Genomic DNA, 19,718 nt, shown 5'->3' with positions numbered 1-19,718 from the left:
ATTACGACTAAAAGCTTTAATTTCAAATGCTTCCTGTAATTTAATATAAGGTTGTCCTTCAAGTTCGAACGTTATTTGTAGAAGCTTCGTCAAGTGATAGTCATATTGCTTAAATGGCAGGGATTTATAAGACAATATTTCAATAAAGCCAATTTTCTACAGAAATATAAATGTGAAAAAAGTATATAAAACACTTTTATTTTATGAAATTTTTTTAAGTGTTCCGAAGGCTGACAGCCTTTTGCCAGATAAAACTGGTAAATAGAAAGGCTGCAGATGCCGCCGCTGCTGTTGCAGTCGCATTCCGTGGTTCTTGTTGTGGCTGCTGGTGGCAAGGAGGTCCTCGAATTCCAAGTGGCCGGGAAGTTGCGACGTCTGCAGATTGTCTGTTTGATTATTTGAGTAGAATTTAATTAGCAATCGCGGGCGGTTGTGAATTTAATGCATAAATCAAATGACAGTGGGTACTGTTTTTTGTTGGTTTCAGTTAAGAATTTTTTTTTAATTTTGCGGGTGGGAAAAGTGGAAGATGGGAGGTAGAAGGAAGCGCCGGCAGGCAGTACGGCGACCTAATTGCCAAATGACCTGCATTTGGGCTCAAGATACAAGGAGCAAGTGGCTGGCCGGATTCGGGAAACAAGCGGAAGAGACGGCTGAAAGGCAAAAAACAAACAAACAGGAGGTAACTTTGTCGTTATTACCTTTTATTAACTGAGAAGCTCGGGATTTGATGAGTCCCCGAAAAGGTCGGGATGCCAGGACTCCAGAGATGTATCTTAAAAGTGGGTGGGAGCTATTTAAAGAATTATATTTTTCACGGAGGTCCTGGCACAGTGCATCATTGTGTTGGTTATTCTTAGCTGAAGGGTATAACCAACTTCGTTGCCCGAACTCCAGCTTTCCACCTTTTCATTTTTGGCTCGCGGCATGTTTTTCATTTTCCTTTTCAATTACCCCGCCGCGACGTTCAGTTGGCGCATTTCTCATATATTTTTTTGGTCTCGGGCCCGGAATTGTTTGTCTAACAGGGAGGAGGAGGAGCAGTGGCGGGTTCGCAGGACCAGGACTCAGGAACCGGGTTCCTGAATCCAGGATACGGGCGCTGCTCCTTGCACGGCTGCATGCATTTAAGTCTAATTGCGAGGCTGCATTGTGTGCGATATGATATTTCGCTTCGTTTTGGACTTCAGCTTGGCCGGGGGGCTTAGGCTAAGCGCCTCAGTTTAAGCCTTTTTCAGCTGCCAGCTGGGGACTTAAAGCCACGCAGCGGCTTGCCAGTAGGTAGGCCAATTGAAATAAGGAAATCACAAGGCAAATACAGGCGAATTAACTCAAAAGTTGCACGCAAATATCGAGAGTAGGAAGTGGCCATTCGAGGCCGCCGGATGTCGCTAAGTGCTCCACTTCCGGTCGCTCTCACTAACTGTTTACTGTTATTGCTTGCGCGTTGCTCGCTGAAAGGAAACGGCAGCGAAGTATAAATAAAAATTGATGGCCCATTTCTAAGGGTAGCGCGCTCCTGATTCCACCACATACAACATCTAATAAAGCAAATTTTCGTTAGCTCATTAAAAGGGGCGTCGTGGCAAAAGTGCCGCCATCGCCTTGTGGCTATGCATTGCGTACTGCGGATGCAATAAAGTGCAGGATTTATGTGCCTGCCAACCGGCAATTGAATTAAATTTCCCAATGCAGCCGCAATCGCGTTTTGTGGGTCCCAAATTGGGTGGCTCAAATAGGGGGAGGAGTGCGGTGTGGCCAGCAAGGACGACTGTCTGCAGTAATAACTGTAATTTTTGGCAAATGTGCACGTCCTTTGCCATCTTTCCCAACTCGTCATATGCAACATGGACTGCCATTCCTGTGCAGTCGCATTACAATATGCTTTTTGGCTCTGCACTTGATATTTATGTCTTAATATATGCACACACGGCCGACCCCAAAAATCTAAGTAATATTTCTTAACATCTCAAAGGTCCTGCCTGTACTCGCAGTATGTAGAATCCTGCTTTTGTCATCTTGTTGCTCGTTGGGAATGCGTAATGAATTATTTAGGCCTGGTCCATGACAATTTATCGCTGCATCCATTGGCATTAGTTAAACTTAATTATGTGCGCTCCGAATTGAAATTACTTTCTGGTCGATGTGATTCTTTGACCTCGCTTCAAGGCTTTAATGCTTTAAGTCACATTTATAATTGCTTTGATATGCTGGTATAAAAAAAAGTGCGCACAATGTAGAAAAAAACTACACAAAGCCCCCAAATAGAAAAAGCATTGCAAAAAACGTGTAATTAAATATGCAAACTAAGTGACAATGTTTCTAGTTATTAAAATCGAAATTGTTGCGCGAAAAATTAATTTACAATTTCGCTCGAGGGATTTGACAAACGGGAAAGGAAGGCAAGTATCAAAAAAAAGGAATAATTAAATAAATAAATATAGACAGGCGGCAATCAGCTTATGTCGAGCAGCATTTCAGTTTTTCATAATTTATTTAGGCGAAAAATAAACTATTCAGTATGCATTATTCCCCCCGGTTGTCGGTCTAAATTTCTGGCCAATTCTTTAAATTTTGAACAACCCGTTATCGCCATATAGAAAGCTGAAAATAGCGGAAGCCTCCGATTTTTGGCAAGCAAATTCCATTGAATTTGCTTTCGAAATTTATGGTTTAGAAAAATGTTGCCAAAAACTAGACCGGAATGGTGGGTGGTCGCCGTAGCTGGAGGTTCAGGGAGGCCCAGCAGAGATAATAGCTTTTGATTACAGTTTATGGATGTCGCCTTTGGCTTTTGGTCTCCATGTGTCTGTGTGTCTATGTCCTGGCCAACAGAACAGAAACTTCAGTTTGCCCTGAAAGTGGGCGGCTTTTTTTGGTGGTCGGGCGACACAATGGCGACAACATGGAGTCCTAGGACCTAGGAACCACGACCAGGACCAACAAAAACCAGGTCCTGGAATAGAATACACTGGCCTACAGTGGCTTAGAGGAGCTGGAAATGTATGGCAGGCGTTTGCAATTATTGAAATTGTTCCATGGCACGAAATCCAATTGACTTTTATGCAAATGAAATTACGCGATTGCTCCCATTTCGTATCGTTTCATATCGTTCGGTTCTAGTTCGAGTTCGAGTAAAAGCAAAACATTGATTTTTTATTTACCGCTGTGAATTAAGTGCAGCGGGCAACAAAAGCGGGAAAAGCGGCTGAAAGCTTTAGTGGGAAAAACACGGCGAGCCACATTTTCATAACGTAAGTGAATAGAAAATTGAATCAAATCTAATAATAAATGCTTTTATGCAGCCCTTAAGCACTCTGAAAAGATGACGACAATGCCGAGGTTCCTGGCGAGGATGATGATGATGATGTTGATGGGATGGCGAGGGTGCTGCTGATGGTGATGTTGTTGCCAGTGGTGGTGGGATGCGGATGTTGATGGGATTGGGTTCTGGAAATAGGGTATCCTCTTTACTCTCGGCCAGATTGGTGTCGCTTCGTTGGCCAAAGCTGCAATGTCGTCGCCGCTGGCAACTTGCATGCGAGAGTGTCTTGGTGCGGCATGCCCCATTTGGCCAACACGCCGATGCATTGGTATTGCTATGAGTGTGGGTGCAGCACTTGCTGTTGCTGTTGCTGGTACAACTAGTTGTTGCTTTTGCTGCCGGCATGGATGCTGCTGTTGTTGTGCATCGCCAGTTACTTAAGCATGTGGCGGAGTCTAAGTTTTTGCATGTCCTTCGCCTGTCTGACAATTTGATTTGCCTGTCCTCGAGCAATTTAAATGAGTTTGCATTTCGCCTTTGTTGTCTGCTGCTAGCCAGCATGTCTATCCATCTGCTCATCTGCTCAACTCATCCAGCCGCTCGTCTGGCCGCTTTTAACTACTTTGACTTGCAATTCATTTAGCTTTGCATGGCAAATGAAACGCACCTGGTGCACCTGTCCCGCATGAAATGAGATGAACTTCATCCTTGCTTCCCCTAGTTATCCGTTTCGTAGGTCCTCCTCATTCACTTTTCCCCCACGGCAACAACGTGTTGCCAGTTGCCAGTTAATTTCAATAATTCAGACCATAAACATACCGGGGAGAGCAGCGGGGCAAAATGAAACATAGCCATAAAATGAGCTGGGAAACTTATGGCAAATTTTGCTGTGAATTTTTGCCATTTGTGTGCTGTTACTATTACATTAGACTTTGGCATATTAGAAGGACTAGGGGCGTAGGGTTCCACAAATGTATGAGCTTTCTTAGAGAGCATGTTACAATTGATGAACAAGTCAACAACATATACATGTTCAAATTGCTTTGCTTAAGATCATGTAAAGAAAATCTTACAGCAGTATGTAGTTCCCAGATTAATTAATTATTACCTTTATTGCATTATATCTTAATTAAGAAGTATTGGACATAATGGCAGAGAGGTTTTAATGGAAGTGGACTTGCCATTTCATAGTAAATGATACCCGTTCAGTGTGTTTATTTAAGTTGCAGTCATAACTCAATAAAACATCTTGAGTTCGCGCTTTATATCGCCGTACTTTGGCGATATGGACTTGCGGGTAAATACAAATTTTTACACCACATAAATTGCCTGGCATTTATATTATTTGCTTAGCATCGTTTATCAGGCGATGTCCAAGCACTCGCGATCCAATTGGCTTGGCCACAGGAAAATACGAGGAGTTGGCTCATTCTTTATGGGCGAGCTCTTGGCAGCGCTTATTTATTAGTTGGACTTTTGAAAATATCGCATATTTATATTGTATTTATTGTGGCTGTCCGTTGTCGCCTCTTGCAGCTTTAATATTTATTTCCGTTTCCGCTGCGCCATCCCATTTCCGTCTGTATTTTTTTTTCGCTTTGCCCAGCGCCCTCAAGTTGCAGCTGTGTGCTCATTACTTCACTTGCGGCGTACGTAATTCAAGTTGCTCCTCGGACGAAACGACGGATGGCAACGCACACAGGCACAGAGGAGAGCGTAAAGAGGACACTGTCACCGTCGGCGTGACACAGACCAGAGAACTGCAGCAAGCCACTGGCACTCTAAGTGCACCCGCTAAACACTGGGTGTCTAGGCACCCGAGTGTGTTTTGACACTCTACATGCGGCCATAAAAAATATCCGAGTGTTTTACACCCTGGTGTTTTGTGGTGCGACCAAAAAAAAAAACAACCGCCACAGGTCATTTTCTTTTTTATTGTTGAGAGTGAGTCGAGTGGCAAAAATTGGCACCCTTGCAGTTCTCTGACACAAATTACTTGCCGTAAAAAATAAATGATAAATACAGTTCAAATAAAGGTATAAAAGTCTAAAATGTTTATATTCCTCGTAAAAATTCTACGGACAAAATACTACAACTTTTTAAACTAGATTAATGAATATCTTTGATAAGAATAAGAAAATAATATGGGAATATAATTTGAAAATTCTCGATATACCTAAGTATCTCCAAGTTGCAAAGCACCGAAAGCTAATTACATTTTAAAGCTGCATGTACCGAGTATCTTTAAGTCCGCTGTTCGATATGCTCACATCAGTGTTTTACTTTTATTTGCATTATTTCCGCACTGGCTCTGGTCTGGCTTCTAAAGATTTATGTGCGAGCTGCTGCTTGCCTTAAATGTAATTTACAACAGACTCTCGCCAAATTTATGCCGGCTGTGGAAGAGGATCTGCGAATCTGAGACTAAGCCCGATATCGTTGACTCCATCTGAGCGGTTTTTAAGAGCTCCTTTCCACTACGCGATAGCGTCCCAAAAATAAAGTTGTGGCCCATGAATACGCCATTAATAAGATAATATCTAGCTGAATACCGTTCGCAAAGAGTTTCGTGATACTGGCTGGCACGATTTAGGCCTGATGCAATTACGGGCGAAACTGATTACCAGGACATGTCGGCACAACAGCCTGGGAACCGGGAAATTGTCTAGTTTTCAGTCAGATGTCATGAACCGAGTTGAACCGAGATGGGGTTCGCCCGCTTCGCTGGGTTCGTGGCACCTCGAAACTGACATTTGCACTTTTTCCCAGGCCAAAAACCTTCTGTTCTTGGCGCTCGTCTCACTTCCATCTCCGAATCGTTCCTTTTCCTTTTTTAGTTTGTTTTGACTCCATTTTTCGTTATCCCTTTTAGATATTCATATTTTGCCATTGATGATATTTTCACTACTTTCGTATGCATTACACGTACGGCGCCCGCACAGCCAGCCCATCATCTATATCTACATGTAGCTCCTGTCTATATCCTGTGTGTATATATGTGTATGTGAATTTTTCGGAGGGGCCTGTTAGATCCTGCTGCTGCCTTTGGGCCGTATTAACTCTGCCCGGCCGAACACGGCTGTCTGTGTGTGTGTGTGTGAGAGAGCGTGGAATTTGCATATTTTTTGACTTAACACATCCTTCAAAAATTGCGAAACGCGTTTGCGATAGCTTTGGCATTTCCTTGACGTCTTTCCGCTCTTTCCGCTTTTCCTTCATTTTTTCTGTCCCTTTTTTTCATATTTTTTTTTTTTGTTTGCTGGTGAGCTATATCTATTTGGCCTGCTGTGGGCCGAAATGGGTAGTTGAAAAGTTCATTCGCATTAAAGGCAAATGCTTAAAATGCCCAAATTGTGTCCAATGCGCGGGCCTGGCTTTTATGGGACTCCCGTGTGCTGGCCAAATTGAATTGGCCGCATTAAGCGCGCGCTTCCCATTGGGACACTATGTATCGCAAATCCATACACATATGTGTATGTGTGGCCCAAATTGATTCGCAGTCACTTTAATGGCTGGATTGTATTTAAATTTCATGCGGTGTTGGTTTGGGCCGGGCTCTTAAGACAAGTGGCGCTAATCCTTGACTTTGCTGCTAATGCACGTCGTATGTCAAACACCAAAAACGTTTACCCCCCGCCGGCGTTTTCCCCTTACCGACTTGCCCCCCTATTTTCCAAGCCACCCGCACAAGTAACGCAATTTATATGCCTTCCTCACTGGCTTGTTTGTCTTGGCAGCGTCTTCTGCGTTTTCCCATCCTTTGCATCCTGCCCCCGTTTGTATGCCATGCATTTTTCTGCACTTTTGACTTTTAAGCGTGCACTTGGCCAGGCTCAGAGCCTCGGTTTCAGCAGATCCTCCTCTTTCCGCCCCTCTCCAGCCCCCCCGCAAAACCCCACTCGTTTTGTACGCGTTGTTTGTCTTAAGGGATATAGACTCTCTGGCGTATGCGAGCAGGATATTTGCCAGCACTCTGCCGCAGGCATTTTGATAAGAAAAACAAACTCGCATTCACACACACACACACTTTGCCATTGCCATTGCCCACAGACCTCCAGCGAGTCGGAGTCGGGCTCAAGTGTCATTTATGCGTTTTAATGCCGGAATTTAATTTTCAAATTAAGTAAATAAGTTTGCGTAAAAAGTTCCATGGATACAGAAACAGACCGAGCATCTTCATCTTGAGCATCTCTGCACAAAAGCCGCCCTCGGCTGCTGCGCACTTTGCGCGCTGCGAGTTGCAGTTCTTTTCTGCAATCCGTAATAAACTCTTGGCATTGACGAAAAATTATATGGTGAACTATAAGATACCTAATGGCTCAGGAGTCACTTTACTGTTTAATTGAAGCTGTGCCAGTGCATAAGGTTGCGCAGATAAGTATCTACTTTCGATGCACTGGATTCGAATGTGCGTATACTGGAAAAAAATCAATGGCAGCAAAACAGATGAATCTCTGTCAATTATAAGCATAATTAATCTTTGTGGTATATAGAAGATTTTTATTTGGTTAATTACAAATTGAATGTGTATTTGTAGGCAATTTTTTAAATATTTAAATTTACCACTCACAGTACTCCCGCGACAGTTTAGTGTCTCTTGGAATTTATACTGTTCCCTAGATACCACTTTCACTTGAAGTTGATTTTTACATTCAGCTGGAACCAGTTTAATAATCTCCTCTCAAATGTTCACCTAAGTGCACATAATGTTCAATGCGATGGCGACGCGTTAGGATTCTACTCGATTCTCGCTTTGAAGTAATTTTCGATACGTTTATAGATTTATAGATTGCCTTTGGCTCTTGGCATTTCCGGGCAATTTTCTACGGCTATTGTATCAATTTGCAATTATGTTTCAATCAATTTTATTGCCATCTAATCTGTGGAGCAAAATAGATTGCTTTTTGTAGAGAGCAGTGAGAATATGTAGCCAACAGCTATGTGCCAACCATGGATATGTGTTTTAAATTCCGATTGCTAGTGGTTTCTTCTCGTTGGCAACTTGGCCAGCAAGAAGTGAGCCAACAATTTACTTTAATCTTTACTATATAATATTATTTGATGTCACATTTTGTAACCCTTAAACAAGAAGCACAACTGGTGTAATATTTGCGGTGCTAAGGATACATTATAGATACATTTTAAGCTTTGCAATTGAGATAGCTTTATTGATGCTGCAACATCTTGATCCCCTGTGCGCCGCAGTTCCTGGCCAATTGTCACCTTGGCTTGTTAGGCCCGAGTGGCGCATTGTGGTAAATGACGTCGCTTGTTAGCCAAGTTAACGAGACTTGCAAGACCCGCAAACTCCCGCTTGGAGACTCATTACGTTCCAACGGCCATGTGTTCATCCAGCTGGGGAAAGCAGAGTGTGATTACTCAGTCGATGGTAGACGGCCCACTGCATGCGAGTAATTGGTCCGAACTGCCCACCTAACTATTTCATAAACAAAATCAGGACACCAGTTGGGGGTCCCAAATTATTACTATGGCCTCTTACCCAGCTAACCGAATTTCCGTATTTCGATTTAGGAATCCGTACACTACAAAAAGTTATTAATTTCCTTAACATAAGCAAATATATACTATATTATAAAATTGAAAGTTAAGAAAGTAGCACCTATTCTTGATTTTACTTGCATTTAAAACCTATGGAATGTGGCAAATTAAAAACACGCATATTTTCTACTAATAAGGGAAATCAATTTCAAAATAGTATCCTCTATTTCTGAATAGAACTTAAATCCTTTCATTTCTATGTGCATTTGAAGTGCGTTCTATTGGCCAGCATCGATTACATTTTGTCTGCGTGCGGCGAAACATTTATCATCAATTAATGGCATTAGTAAATGTTTGGCAAAGAATTTGGCGCTACCAAAATATTATTGTTATATATGCAGCGTCATAAATAATACCAAAATACCGTTCTTTGTGTCCGCACCCACACACACACACATAAACTTGGCAACTCGCATATTGAATGCAATAAATTTATGGCACATTTTAAATTCAATTGAATTCGTGCGTTGCTTTGTTGCCGCCTCCATATATCCGTTTGTATATTTCTTTTTTTTTTTTAAGCCACACGGCGTCAGCAAATATTGCTATTAATTCTTAATAATAATAATAGCAGCTACAGCAGCAGCAGTGGAAACGTGGAAAAGTCTGGTTGTGTGTCTGCCATGATGACGACTGCGGCTCACTAAGGCTGCATTTTATTTATGGCCTGCATTTTGCGCTTTTATTGTTTTTAAATTTATTTACACTTTTTTGTATGATTAAAATATTTTTCATTTGCGGCTTAAGAGCAAATTTATACTCGAACGACAGTCCCAGCCTGTTGCCGTTGCCTTAAATACGTTTTATAAATTATCCTGGAATGGCCGCGAACTTTTAAATAGTTGTGCTTTATTTAATTACACGCAAACACCGCGGGCATTATATGAGCCCAACAACATGTGGCCGGCTCTTTTAATTAATCCTCCATTTGGCCAGAAGCATTTCGATTGGGCCAACTGGGCCTGTTTAACTACACTAAATGCGAGACTCAAACGATTTACACTGTCAGACGCAGCAAGCCCGGATTTTTTACTCACTGGATAATTGGAGAATTTACTGAATAATCGCAAAAGACAGGAATTTTTTAAAAAATGAGCAACGAACTAAAGGACGATCTGCGGCGCTTCATGCACTGGGGTCCAATCACTCTATTAACCCTGACTCTGATTGTCACGTGGACGGTCATTCACATGAACTCGATGTGGTGGGCTCCAGGCCGGAGTTTGGAATCCGTATTAAACTACGCTCTCATCTGGGTTCAGACCTTTGGCACTTTGTACAACTTCATCAGGTCCTTGATGGTTGGTCCTGGCTTCGTTCCATTGAAGTGGCATCCCCAGGTGAGGAAGGATAAGAAGTTCTTGCAGTTCTGCACTCGCTGCAATGGCTACAAGGCACCCAGATCGCATCATTGTCGGCGTTGTGATCGATGTGTGATGAAGATGGACCATCATTGTCCCTGGATCAACACCTGTGTCGGTTGGTCCAATCAGGATAGTTTTGTGTACTTCCTTCTCTTCTTCATGTCGGGCAGTATACAAGGAGGCATCATAATTGTCAGCGCCGTAATACGAGGTATACAAAAGCGATGGTTGATCAGACATGGATTGCGTCACATGGCCACCGTGCACTTGACCCAAACAAATCTGATGGCTTGTGTTTTTAGTCTTGGAGTGATCATGGGAACGACATTGGCGAGTATAAAGTTGTTGTATATGCAACTGAAGGTGATATTGAAGAACCAGACTGAAATCGAGAACTGGATTGTGAAGAAGGCGGCTTTTCGTCGCAATGCATATCCTCAAAAAAGGATAAAGGCTTTCGTTTATCCCTACAATCTGGGCTGGAAGGCAAATATTCGTGAGGTTTTCTTATCCCCTGGCGATGGCATTTCGTGGCCAGTCCTACCAGGATGTGATGAATACAGCCTCACCCGTGAACAATTGCAACAGAAGAAGGATAAAAGGGCTCGCACTCGGGTCTTTAGATGTATTCGCCCTGCCACGGGTCACTGGGTGCCCATCTTCTCCCAAGGACTCTGGGTATCTCTACAGATCCCCTGCACCGATGATCCTCGTATCGCCCTGAAGCCCGATGATATCATACATGTGACGCGCATCCAGGAGTACTGGCTTTATGGCGAAAGAATGATATCGGAGAAGGAAAAAGTACAGATGAGAAGGAGGAAGGGTGCCATTAGGGGATGGTTTCCCAGCTGTTGTGCCGTCGAAGAATGTGAAGATTATGACAGTGAAAATGATTTGGCTGGTGGGGAACCTGTGGGAGAGCAGGACTCTGCAGCTGTAGAACATGTAGACACAGATCAGGAAATTCTGGAATTATTGAGGGATTTTTGCTGCAAGGATGGAAGGAAGACAAAGCGCCTGCGTGTTAAGTAAAGTGTATGTCCCTGGGCGACTTTAATTCTGTAGAGAAATCCCTGGCTTTCGCCGCAATGAAATTGCTTTGGTTAACCACCGCATTAATCTCTTAATGCTTAATGCTTTTCAATAATGCATAAATAAATAAATCGCTGCGGCAGCAAGCCAAATGAGAATGTTCATGTTAATGCCGCCAGATCGGCGGGAATCGATTCTATGTCCCGTAATTGAGTTGCAGGCCCGATTTCACGGTACATTGGCTTTAAAGTGACGGCAGCAGCTGCTCTTAACCAGTTGGATGTGTGTGCATCTGCTGGCAAGTAATTTGCAAAGCTCCATTGTTTTTTTTTACACATTTTTTTAAGCCCCCTCAGTTAGGTATCCGTGACAGGAAACAGGAACACACACGCTTTTCGCACAGGACATAAAAAAGCAACAGCCAACAACCAGGAGGAACGGCATTGAATGCCGGCATTGGGAATCAATTGAAATGCACGACCTGAAAAAGTTTAGCTGAGTCGCGGATTTGCCATTGTACTATAAACATGGCCATGCAAATCAATACAACTCCTATATCCTATATCCTGAACCCTCCGAATCCGCATCTGAATCTGCAAAGGCGTGGTGTAATGGTGTATGAATAACCAGACAAAAAGTGAATGAATTCCGTTGATTCATTAGCGTGGCGTCTATTAAATTTCAAAACCAGCCCGATCGAAGGGGTTTCTCCAATCGAACGTGGGGCAATGAATGCCGCCCATGTTAAGGCTTTGAATAATCACATACAGAAATCATCATCACTCCTGGCTTTTGGTCATGTTTTGTAACAGGATCGACAAACAAAGCCGACTCGCTGGGGGAAATGGATACATATTCCGAGTGCGCCATGTTGTCCAAGTCCAAGGCTGCGACTGCGTGTTTAGCTCAAAATTAGATATCATAAATGCAATTTGAATTTGTGTGTAAGTTGTAGGAAACAGGCCGCTGGGAAATCAGCTGTCGTTGTCATGAGTTAATAGGCGCTGGGAATTGAAGCTCGAAATGGTGGGCATGGTGTTTTGCTGGTTTCATATGACAGGCGGCGGTATGATAATTCAATGCAAAACAGCACAGTACTCAATAAATATTTGCACCAAGTGCTAGGACGTGGGGCAGCATGAAATGGACAGGGTTAGACATCTGTCCGGGATTTGTGTTTCGAGAAGCCATCGGGAAATGGCATCCAGGGCGATCTAGATCCAGTGAGGCAACCCCCATCTAAGCTTCGTGCTGTTCTTTTTTTTTTGGGTCATTTGGGTGACGGTGTGGAAAATGCAAAACAAATAATCGCTTCTGGCCAGTTGGAAAATCAATAGAAAAAGGATTTCATTTTTGTTCCAGCTCTGTCTGTGGGGCATTGAGGCTACCAGTCGAGCAGCAGCTGAAAAGTATGCAGTAAAAATAGCCATAAATAAATCTGCGTAAAAATAAAGCATGTGCCAACAGCTATAAACATAAACAATGCAACTTTCTCTGTGCTGCGCCTTTCGCAGCTAGTTTCCTTGTTTTTTTTTTTGGTTTGCCAACAACACTCCGAATGGCTTTTATAAAGCGGAAACAAAATAAATTTTACATAAACATTTGCCACATAACAAAAGGGAACTTTAATGACTTTTGTCGTTGCAAAATAATTGTGCGTGAATTTTTCGCTGCCACACACAAATCGCTTTTCTTCTTTTTTTTGGCCGGGGGTGGCGAGAAAGAGACTGGCAGGACTCAGCTCGTCTTCAATGTCCTGCTGGCATTTAATTTCACGGACTGTCGTCCATTTTATGCTTTGGCAACACTTTTGACTTTTATTTTGAGGCGCTGGCACTCCCTCGTTTTTTCAACTCCTATTCTCTGTATATAAATATAAATCCCCGGAGAATGCCACCCCCTGCTTGTTGGCTATTTAGGAGGGGTTGTCGTGATTGAAAGCTGATACCCTCGCTTTGGAAAAAGCTTTAAGGACGCCGCTTTGTCCGCCCTGACAATTATGTGCACTATGACGACTCGGCATTTATCTGCTCGACAATGACAAGCCATACAGGTGGGCAGGTTGTGAGGTGGGCTGCTGCGGTATGGCACTCGTATCGCTTACAGTCTGGCAGGCAGAACAAAGGCAATTATGGCATCATTAGAGCCAGATGCAGCAGCAATTGCATTGGCAGGAAGCACTTATCCCATATCGGTAGCAACCAGAGTGCCAGAGTGGATAAAAGCACAGCAGCAATGCTCGGCTCATCAGTAGAAGCAGCAAAAGCAAGAACAAGTGCCACATGCACAACCACCTTGAGCAGGGTGGACCTTTCTGCAATAAAAATATATCAAAATTACATAGTTTCTAGAACGAAGAATTACGCTACTTGCTTAAATATAGTATATTGCACAACAATATGCATTTAAAAATATTTATTGGAGCTTGTACATATATCCAACTACCTACCTACTACCTCCAACTATCCTACTACCTTTAAGAAGTAAAACAAAAAGTTATTTAGTTGCTTGCAAACCTCTATCGACTTCTCCAAAATACATTCATTCCTTCCATAGCTTTTGAAAACTTTCCTGCTCCCATCGCATCAGAGATGAACTCTTAGAAAGCTGGTTAGGTTAAAATCCGCCTTAGAAATCAATGACGGCAATCGCAATCCAATCAGGAAGTTGTATAAATGTAAAAATGATCAAATGCGCCGAGGCGCTGAAGCGTTTAAAATTCTTGGCGGTGGAATTCGCCATCGATGTAGCCACATTTGAAACTTCAATTTAGTGCACACTCGCTTTTTGGCGAGCTATAAACTCCCAGAATTGAATTGAATGCCACCGCCTGCTACTCCAACCATCGTTCCTTCGCCAATTTCCATTCACGTTCCGCATCGCATCGCTCATCCGGCCGTGCTTTCAATCAATTCAAATGCCAAGCGTCTAACAAATTGTGCGATTTTCGCGAGGCACTGGGCTTCGGCTTGGGCATTTTGTTATTAATTTGTGCCCTCGGCGATTCGCAATTCCGCATGGATTAGCGCATCGCATCCTGGACGAAGGACCTTCTGGCCATTTCTGCTTCGCTGGCGTCCCTGATCTGTTGTGGATCATTGAATGGACCAGTCGAACGCGAATGCTGCAGTTGCAGGAAGATTGCATTTGGCTCCTTCGCTTTGTGCACAAGTTCTCGTCCTGGTCGTCCTTGTTTATTTATGACGCTGGCCGAGAGCTAAAGCAAAGCAATTTTTCATTATTTAAAATGAAGTGAATTGCAGTCGGTTGTTCCTGTTTTCTTTGGCCCCGTCTTGGCCGCTTCTTTTCATTCGTTCTTCATAAATAATTTATTAATTATAAAAGTTTCTGGCACTCTGGGCGCATGCAAATTCGTCCTTCGTCCTGCCGAGTGGCAACAGTTGCAAGTGAAAGTTTTGGGCCAAATATAGCCGAAATATTACTTGCAATGTCATTTTGCGACTTGCCAGCAAAAAACTTTTTATTAGCTGGCACTGGCACTGGGGCTCACTGGACTGTTTGTCCAGCTCCAGCACCAGTTCCATCTCCATCACCATCACCATTTACATCTCGGCCTTCTGGACAGGCTGGCGTATTTTTCACATTTTAATTGACAAAACTTTTGGCCAACAGAACTGATGGGTTTTTGCTTAGTTTCTGTTACAGTAGCCTAATCAAACAGCACCTAGGAACCCAAGAAAGACATCTTCAATCAAGTTGCGTTTGCATTTGAAGTTCTCAGTTAATTTAGAGGCAAGTTTACTCGACTTTAAAAGGGGTTGTCTAAAGGCAGCAAAGAAACGAGCGCACTTCACTGCACTTTCATACTCTTGCTTGCCAACGGGCAGTCGAAGTGAATCTGCGGCTTTAAATGTCTGCCATTTAATGGTGTATGCCGTGCCAGGCGACTGCATTTCTGAGTCATGTTTGATGCATGTGGCAACAAGCAGCGACCGAGTACATTTCCATCATCACTCAGGCTGCGGGCTCAAGGATTCAAGGCTCCATCTCCGAATCCTGCGGCAGTCGCGCACTCAAATTGTCGCAGTTTCTAGACCACCACCACTCCTACAAGGACCCCCTTTGGCTGTGTTTGCGTGTGTGTGTCAAGGTTTATGTCTAAATATGCAAATACTGCAACATTAAGGGTGTCGCCCACTGAATGTCTCATAAATTCGTGATTAATGTGGCCCACTTTGATTCCGTATGCCAAATCAGGTTTTAATGCAGCTGCCACTTAGACATTGCATTTAGTAGTCTGGATCATGGAACTATAATACAAAGCCCGCAACACGGAGCGTACTATTATTGGCTTAGACTTCGAGTCCTTAATGTGTCAGCCTAACGAAATTAGCATTAAAATTTGCCAGATTCCATGTGTGACTAAGTTAATTTTCGTCACCCGGTGGAGGTATTTTGGGGGAGGACTGCTTTTAGTGGAACAAAGGACATTGATTGCCGACGACAGGCACCTTATGCGGCTCTCACACAGCTAGTTAATGGATATGGAAGAGCGATCCTTTTGGCCACGTTGCCCAAGATTACATCGTTAATGGGCTTTAAGCTAAGAGGTGAAGGATTGCGATTTCCCGTGTTAATTAGTTGCGGCACTTAGGCTAAAAAATAAATAACAATAGCCATAACAGTTACCATGAATATTTATGAGATCGAAGCCACAGTTTCCGTTGCGATTTCTTTCTGGATTCCATTTCCATTTGATTGAAAACAGTGCAGAAATCGATTAAATTAACTGCTCTATCAAATTACGCATACGCCGCATGGGCGGCTTTCATTAAATTGCATTTAATAGCCCGTACTGAGTGGCGAGTCAATATTTATTAACGACATAATCAATAATTTGCTCTGCGCTCCCCTTAATGAGATTAAAGTGCAGGCTAGCAGCTAACAAAAAAAGAAAAGAAAAAAAGTTAATGCATTTAGTTGTGTCACGCCCCCGCTACTTTTTTCAGCCTTTTCCTTTTCCGCTTTCTATTTTTAATATTTTTTCTGCTTTGTTTTGCCCACTCTGAACTTTTCTGCACGATTGCGCCAACTTTCATTTCCTGCAGAACTTTTGAATTTTCAAGTTACCATAAACTGGCTAAGCTAAAAAATTGGTTATATACTCGTACTTATATATGTGTGGGAATGTCTGGCTTTAGAAAATTTGTGTGTGTGCTACTGCATAATTAAGCTTCGCAGTTTGGTGACATTAAGCGACATTGAAGCGACAAACGCCGCTGGCAAAGAGGCTTTTCCAAGTATTCCGTATTTTTTCCGGCTTCTTGCCAACTTTTGGCCAATTGTTTTTGTAGTTCTGTTTGTTTGTTGGCTGAAAACTTAAGCCGTCTGTCTGTAGGGGTTTGAGTGCGGCCACGAAAGTTAGCGAGACTTAATAAATTAATAAGCCCAGCCATAAAAACATGAGATGAGGCTGGGCCATCAGCTGCTGAGCTGAGTTAAGGCGAGGAACCCAGTTCATCATCGGGATCCGCAGCATCTGGCACGGCTAATTTGTCGGCTTGCCTTCTGATAACCATCTGAGGATTAGGCCGCGCCCTTTTCTGTTTTTGTTTGCATATAATTACCGCGAGTGTTATGTGAAAATGCTTTTCTGGCGGAACCCAACTGCTAAGCGACAAATGATAGGCCTCCCCCGAAAAATGCGTGTGTATTTAAGGGTTATGGGTTGGAAGTAAATTATCATAAGCTCATTGCTTTTGATGTGTGCTTTATGAGTTTGCCGAGGTGTTTTGGCCAGATTCGGTTTATTAAATACTTCAAGTTTGCTTTGTTCAGAACGAGAGAGAGAGACGCCTTTATGGCCTTCCTTCCGAATCATTTAAGTCTTAGCGGTTCCCAACGCCAATTTGTGGCTTGGAGCCATTGAAAAAAGAGGGAGGATGACTGACTGAATGATTGGTCGAATGACTGAGTGAGGAACTGAGTGGGAAATTGCTTGGCATTCAGACGCTGATTTGGCTGCGGCTTGTGGCCAGAAGAAGCTGGGAAAATCCAGCTTCACTCTCGCCCGCAGTTGCGGTACTGAGGTCGAGGTCAATCACTGCAATTACTTTCGGGAATTCGGGGAGAGTTGATAAGCCCAAGAAAGTTGATTTCTGGCCAACCGACCAATCACAGTTTAAGAGGGATTACAATAGTCGGAATTACAATTCGTTTAATCACCTGTCAGCTGAACACTTTAAATGCCCATTTATACACTATTCTTAGGCGCAGAAATCCAGCTTGAGCACTTGTCAAACTAATTTGCTGCGCATTAAAAGTTTACAATGCTAGGGGAAATATTTTAAATGTATTAAATGAATTCCAACACCAGCAGCAACAAATGTGTCAAAACTTTTGGCAGTGTGCAAAATTTATGGCCATAGACTTGCACCCTCATTTCAGAACTATGTACGAACGAAATGTTGACAAACCAAATGAGTAAAATGAGCAAAAATCTGCCAAGTTTTTGGACACCGCCAGCCTTCGGTAGTACCCGGCCTATAAATAAATAATCCCAACATGGGTAACACATTTCCCTGGCAGCTGCCAACTGAAACCGACAAAAAAAAAAGGAGAACAAGAAAAACGAGAAAGGAAGGGAAAAAAGCCTCAACATTCTGTCTTCTGGTGTCCGGTGTCCAGTGTCCGGTGTTGGCCAAGTTCGAACATGGCCGCAATTGTTTGCACGTTACGTGGTCATGTAGCCGGGTCAATAATTGGTTTTTTCGATAGCAAACAAGTTGATTGTGATTGCCAAATGATTACACGAATCACACGGAGCGGACCAAAAGCTCCTGGCCAATAGCCAGAACAGTAGCAAAACCGCAGTCGAAAATTGGCTCACACAGCTGGATCCCCGAAAAGGTCTTAATCTTTCGGTCGACGGTAGCCTGTGTGAATTGCTATGTGTAATTATGTTAGCTTCGTTCTATCTTTTCTTTGCCGGTATTAAAATTTTGATAAATTGATCCGAGGCAAACTTGGCTCAATTCCCAGCGCTCCGTGTGTGCGGACCACAGTCTAATGAAGTTTGCATGCCTTCTGTGCAAATTGTTTGCATACCTGCTAAATCAGTAAAATTCGAATGTCAACTACTTTTCAATCATTGTCGAGCAATTTCAACTCTAAACGAAGGCCAAGCTCTGAAGTCTCACATAAAAGGCAAATGCTCAGCGGATAAGTTGGTGGGTCTTAACTGGAACTGCTCCATGGGCATAATAACTGGGAGAAAAAAGAGTTACGTTTCGGTTTTATTTCATGGCCATTCGAGGAACACCAACAGCACTTTTTGACTATGTAATTTGGCTGACATCTTTACGAGCCGGAGCGCAACTTGAGCGACTTTAAACGACATCAATAAAACCTGCAGGCATTCAATAAAAATTTCTAGGCCGTAGCACATTTCGGCGCTCGTTTCCTGCCACTTGACATTCAAAAGTGAGCAAAAAAGAAAAAAAAAAATGCTAAAGAAAAGTGAAAAAAGAAGGAAACGAGTTGCAAGCTGAGAGTTTCTTACGGCGATTTTCCTCCTTTTTTTTTCCTTGGTTCAACGTGAAAATGCTTTTTAGGCGAAACTTTCGATATGTGTGTGTGTGTGGTGGATGGCTTTCGCCTTTTGCCACTCTCATTCTCCAAAGGGCCAAAAGGTGTCAAAGTGCGTGTGCTCATCGGGTGACGTTTTCATTTGGAGCGCGTGTCTTTGGGGCTTTATTGCCCACGAAACCTGACTGAAATCGGAGCGGAGTCATAAATGGAACGTTGTGAATACTGACTGTGGCCACACATCTTTGTCAAAGGCTCATTATGCAAATTGCGCACCGACCACGCGCCAAGCTAATTTGTCACTGTCTTCAGTTGTCAAGCGTCACACTTTCCCACTTTCCCAAGCTTCCCAGCCAGCCACGCCCACCTTTGACTGGCCAGTTGGCAATGGGCGGGTGGGCGGTGCGTATGAGGTGGTAGTGCTGCTGGCACCATGTTAACCATGGCCCAGAGCCACTCACTCGACCGGTGGCTGCTGCTTTCAGCTCTATCACTTTCATTTCCTTCGCCATAAATTAGCAACACGATGCGCCTCCCATCCGAACCCCATGTACTATATATCCCTTACAGTCCTTCGTCCTGGGAAGGCAGAAAAGGTAGCCATATTTCCTAACCAACTTCAACTGGCTTACGACTGCTGACTGACTGACTGACACACTGTGCGAAATATTATTCCGTTTTGTCCAACTGCCGGTATGCGTGTGGAATTTATGATTACTTCCGGGTATAATGAAGCAGCCACGTGCGACCAACTCATCCCTTCCGGCTGGGTAGTGGAGCAGCCCCCTTAGGAGGAACTCTGTGTCCCCGCCAGACGCGTCTAAACAACTAATAGCTGCGAGTTTTCTCAAGATCTCCACTTCTACTTTTTTTCTTTTTTCACGCGGGCTCGCGATAAAAAAGTGCAGCACCAGCTTCTCAAGTGGCCGTGGCCCATGCAGTGCACT

The 19,718-nt window shown here is 43.3% G+C and overlaps 1 protein-coding gene across 1 annotated transcript; it reads left to right on the top strand.

Annotated features, from left to right (window-relative positions):
* The first annotated feature begins 9,897 nt into the window (after nucleotides 1–9,897).
* LOC117140487 (palmitoyltransferase ZDHHC6) lies at nucleotides 9,898–11,353 on the top strand. The gene has a single exon (XM_033303446.1). It carries the CDS (start codon nucleotides 9,916–9,918, stop codon nucleotides 11,221–11,223), a length of 1,308 nt encoding a protein of 435 aa, XP_033159337.1. The 5' UTR covers nucleotides 9,898–9,915; the 3' UTR covers nucleotides 11,224–11,353.
* Nucleotides 11,354–19,718: the final 8,365 nt, after the last annotated feature.

The sequence above is a fragment of the Drosophila mauritiana genome, chromosome 3L, assembly GCF_004382145.1.
Source record: "Drosophila mauritiana strain mau12 chromosome 3L, ASM438214v1, whole genome shotgun sequence".
In the NCBI taxonomy this organism is placed as follows: Eukaryota; Metazoa; Arthropoda; class Insecta; order Diptera; family Drosophilidae; genus Drosophila; species Drosophila mauritiana.
Note: the sequence above shows the minus strand (reverse complement) of the source record. Positions and strands in the feature narration are given on the sequence as shown.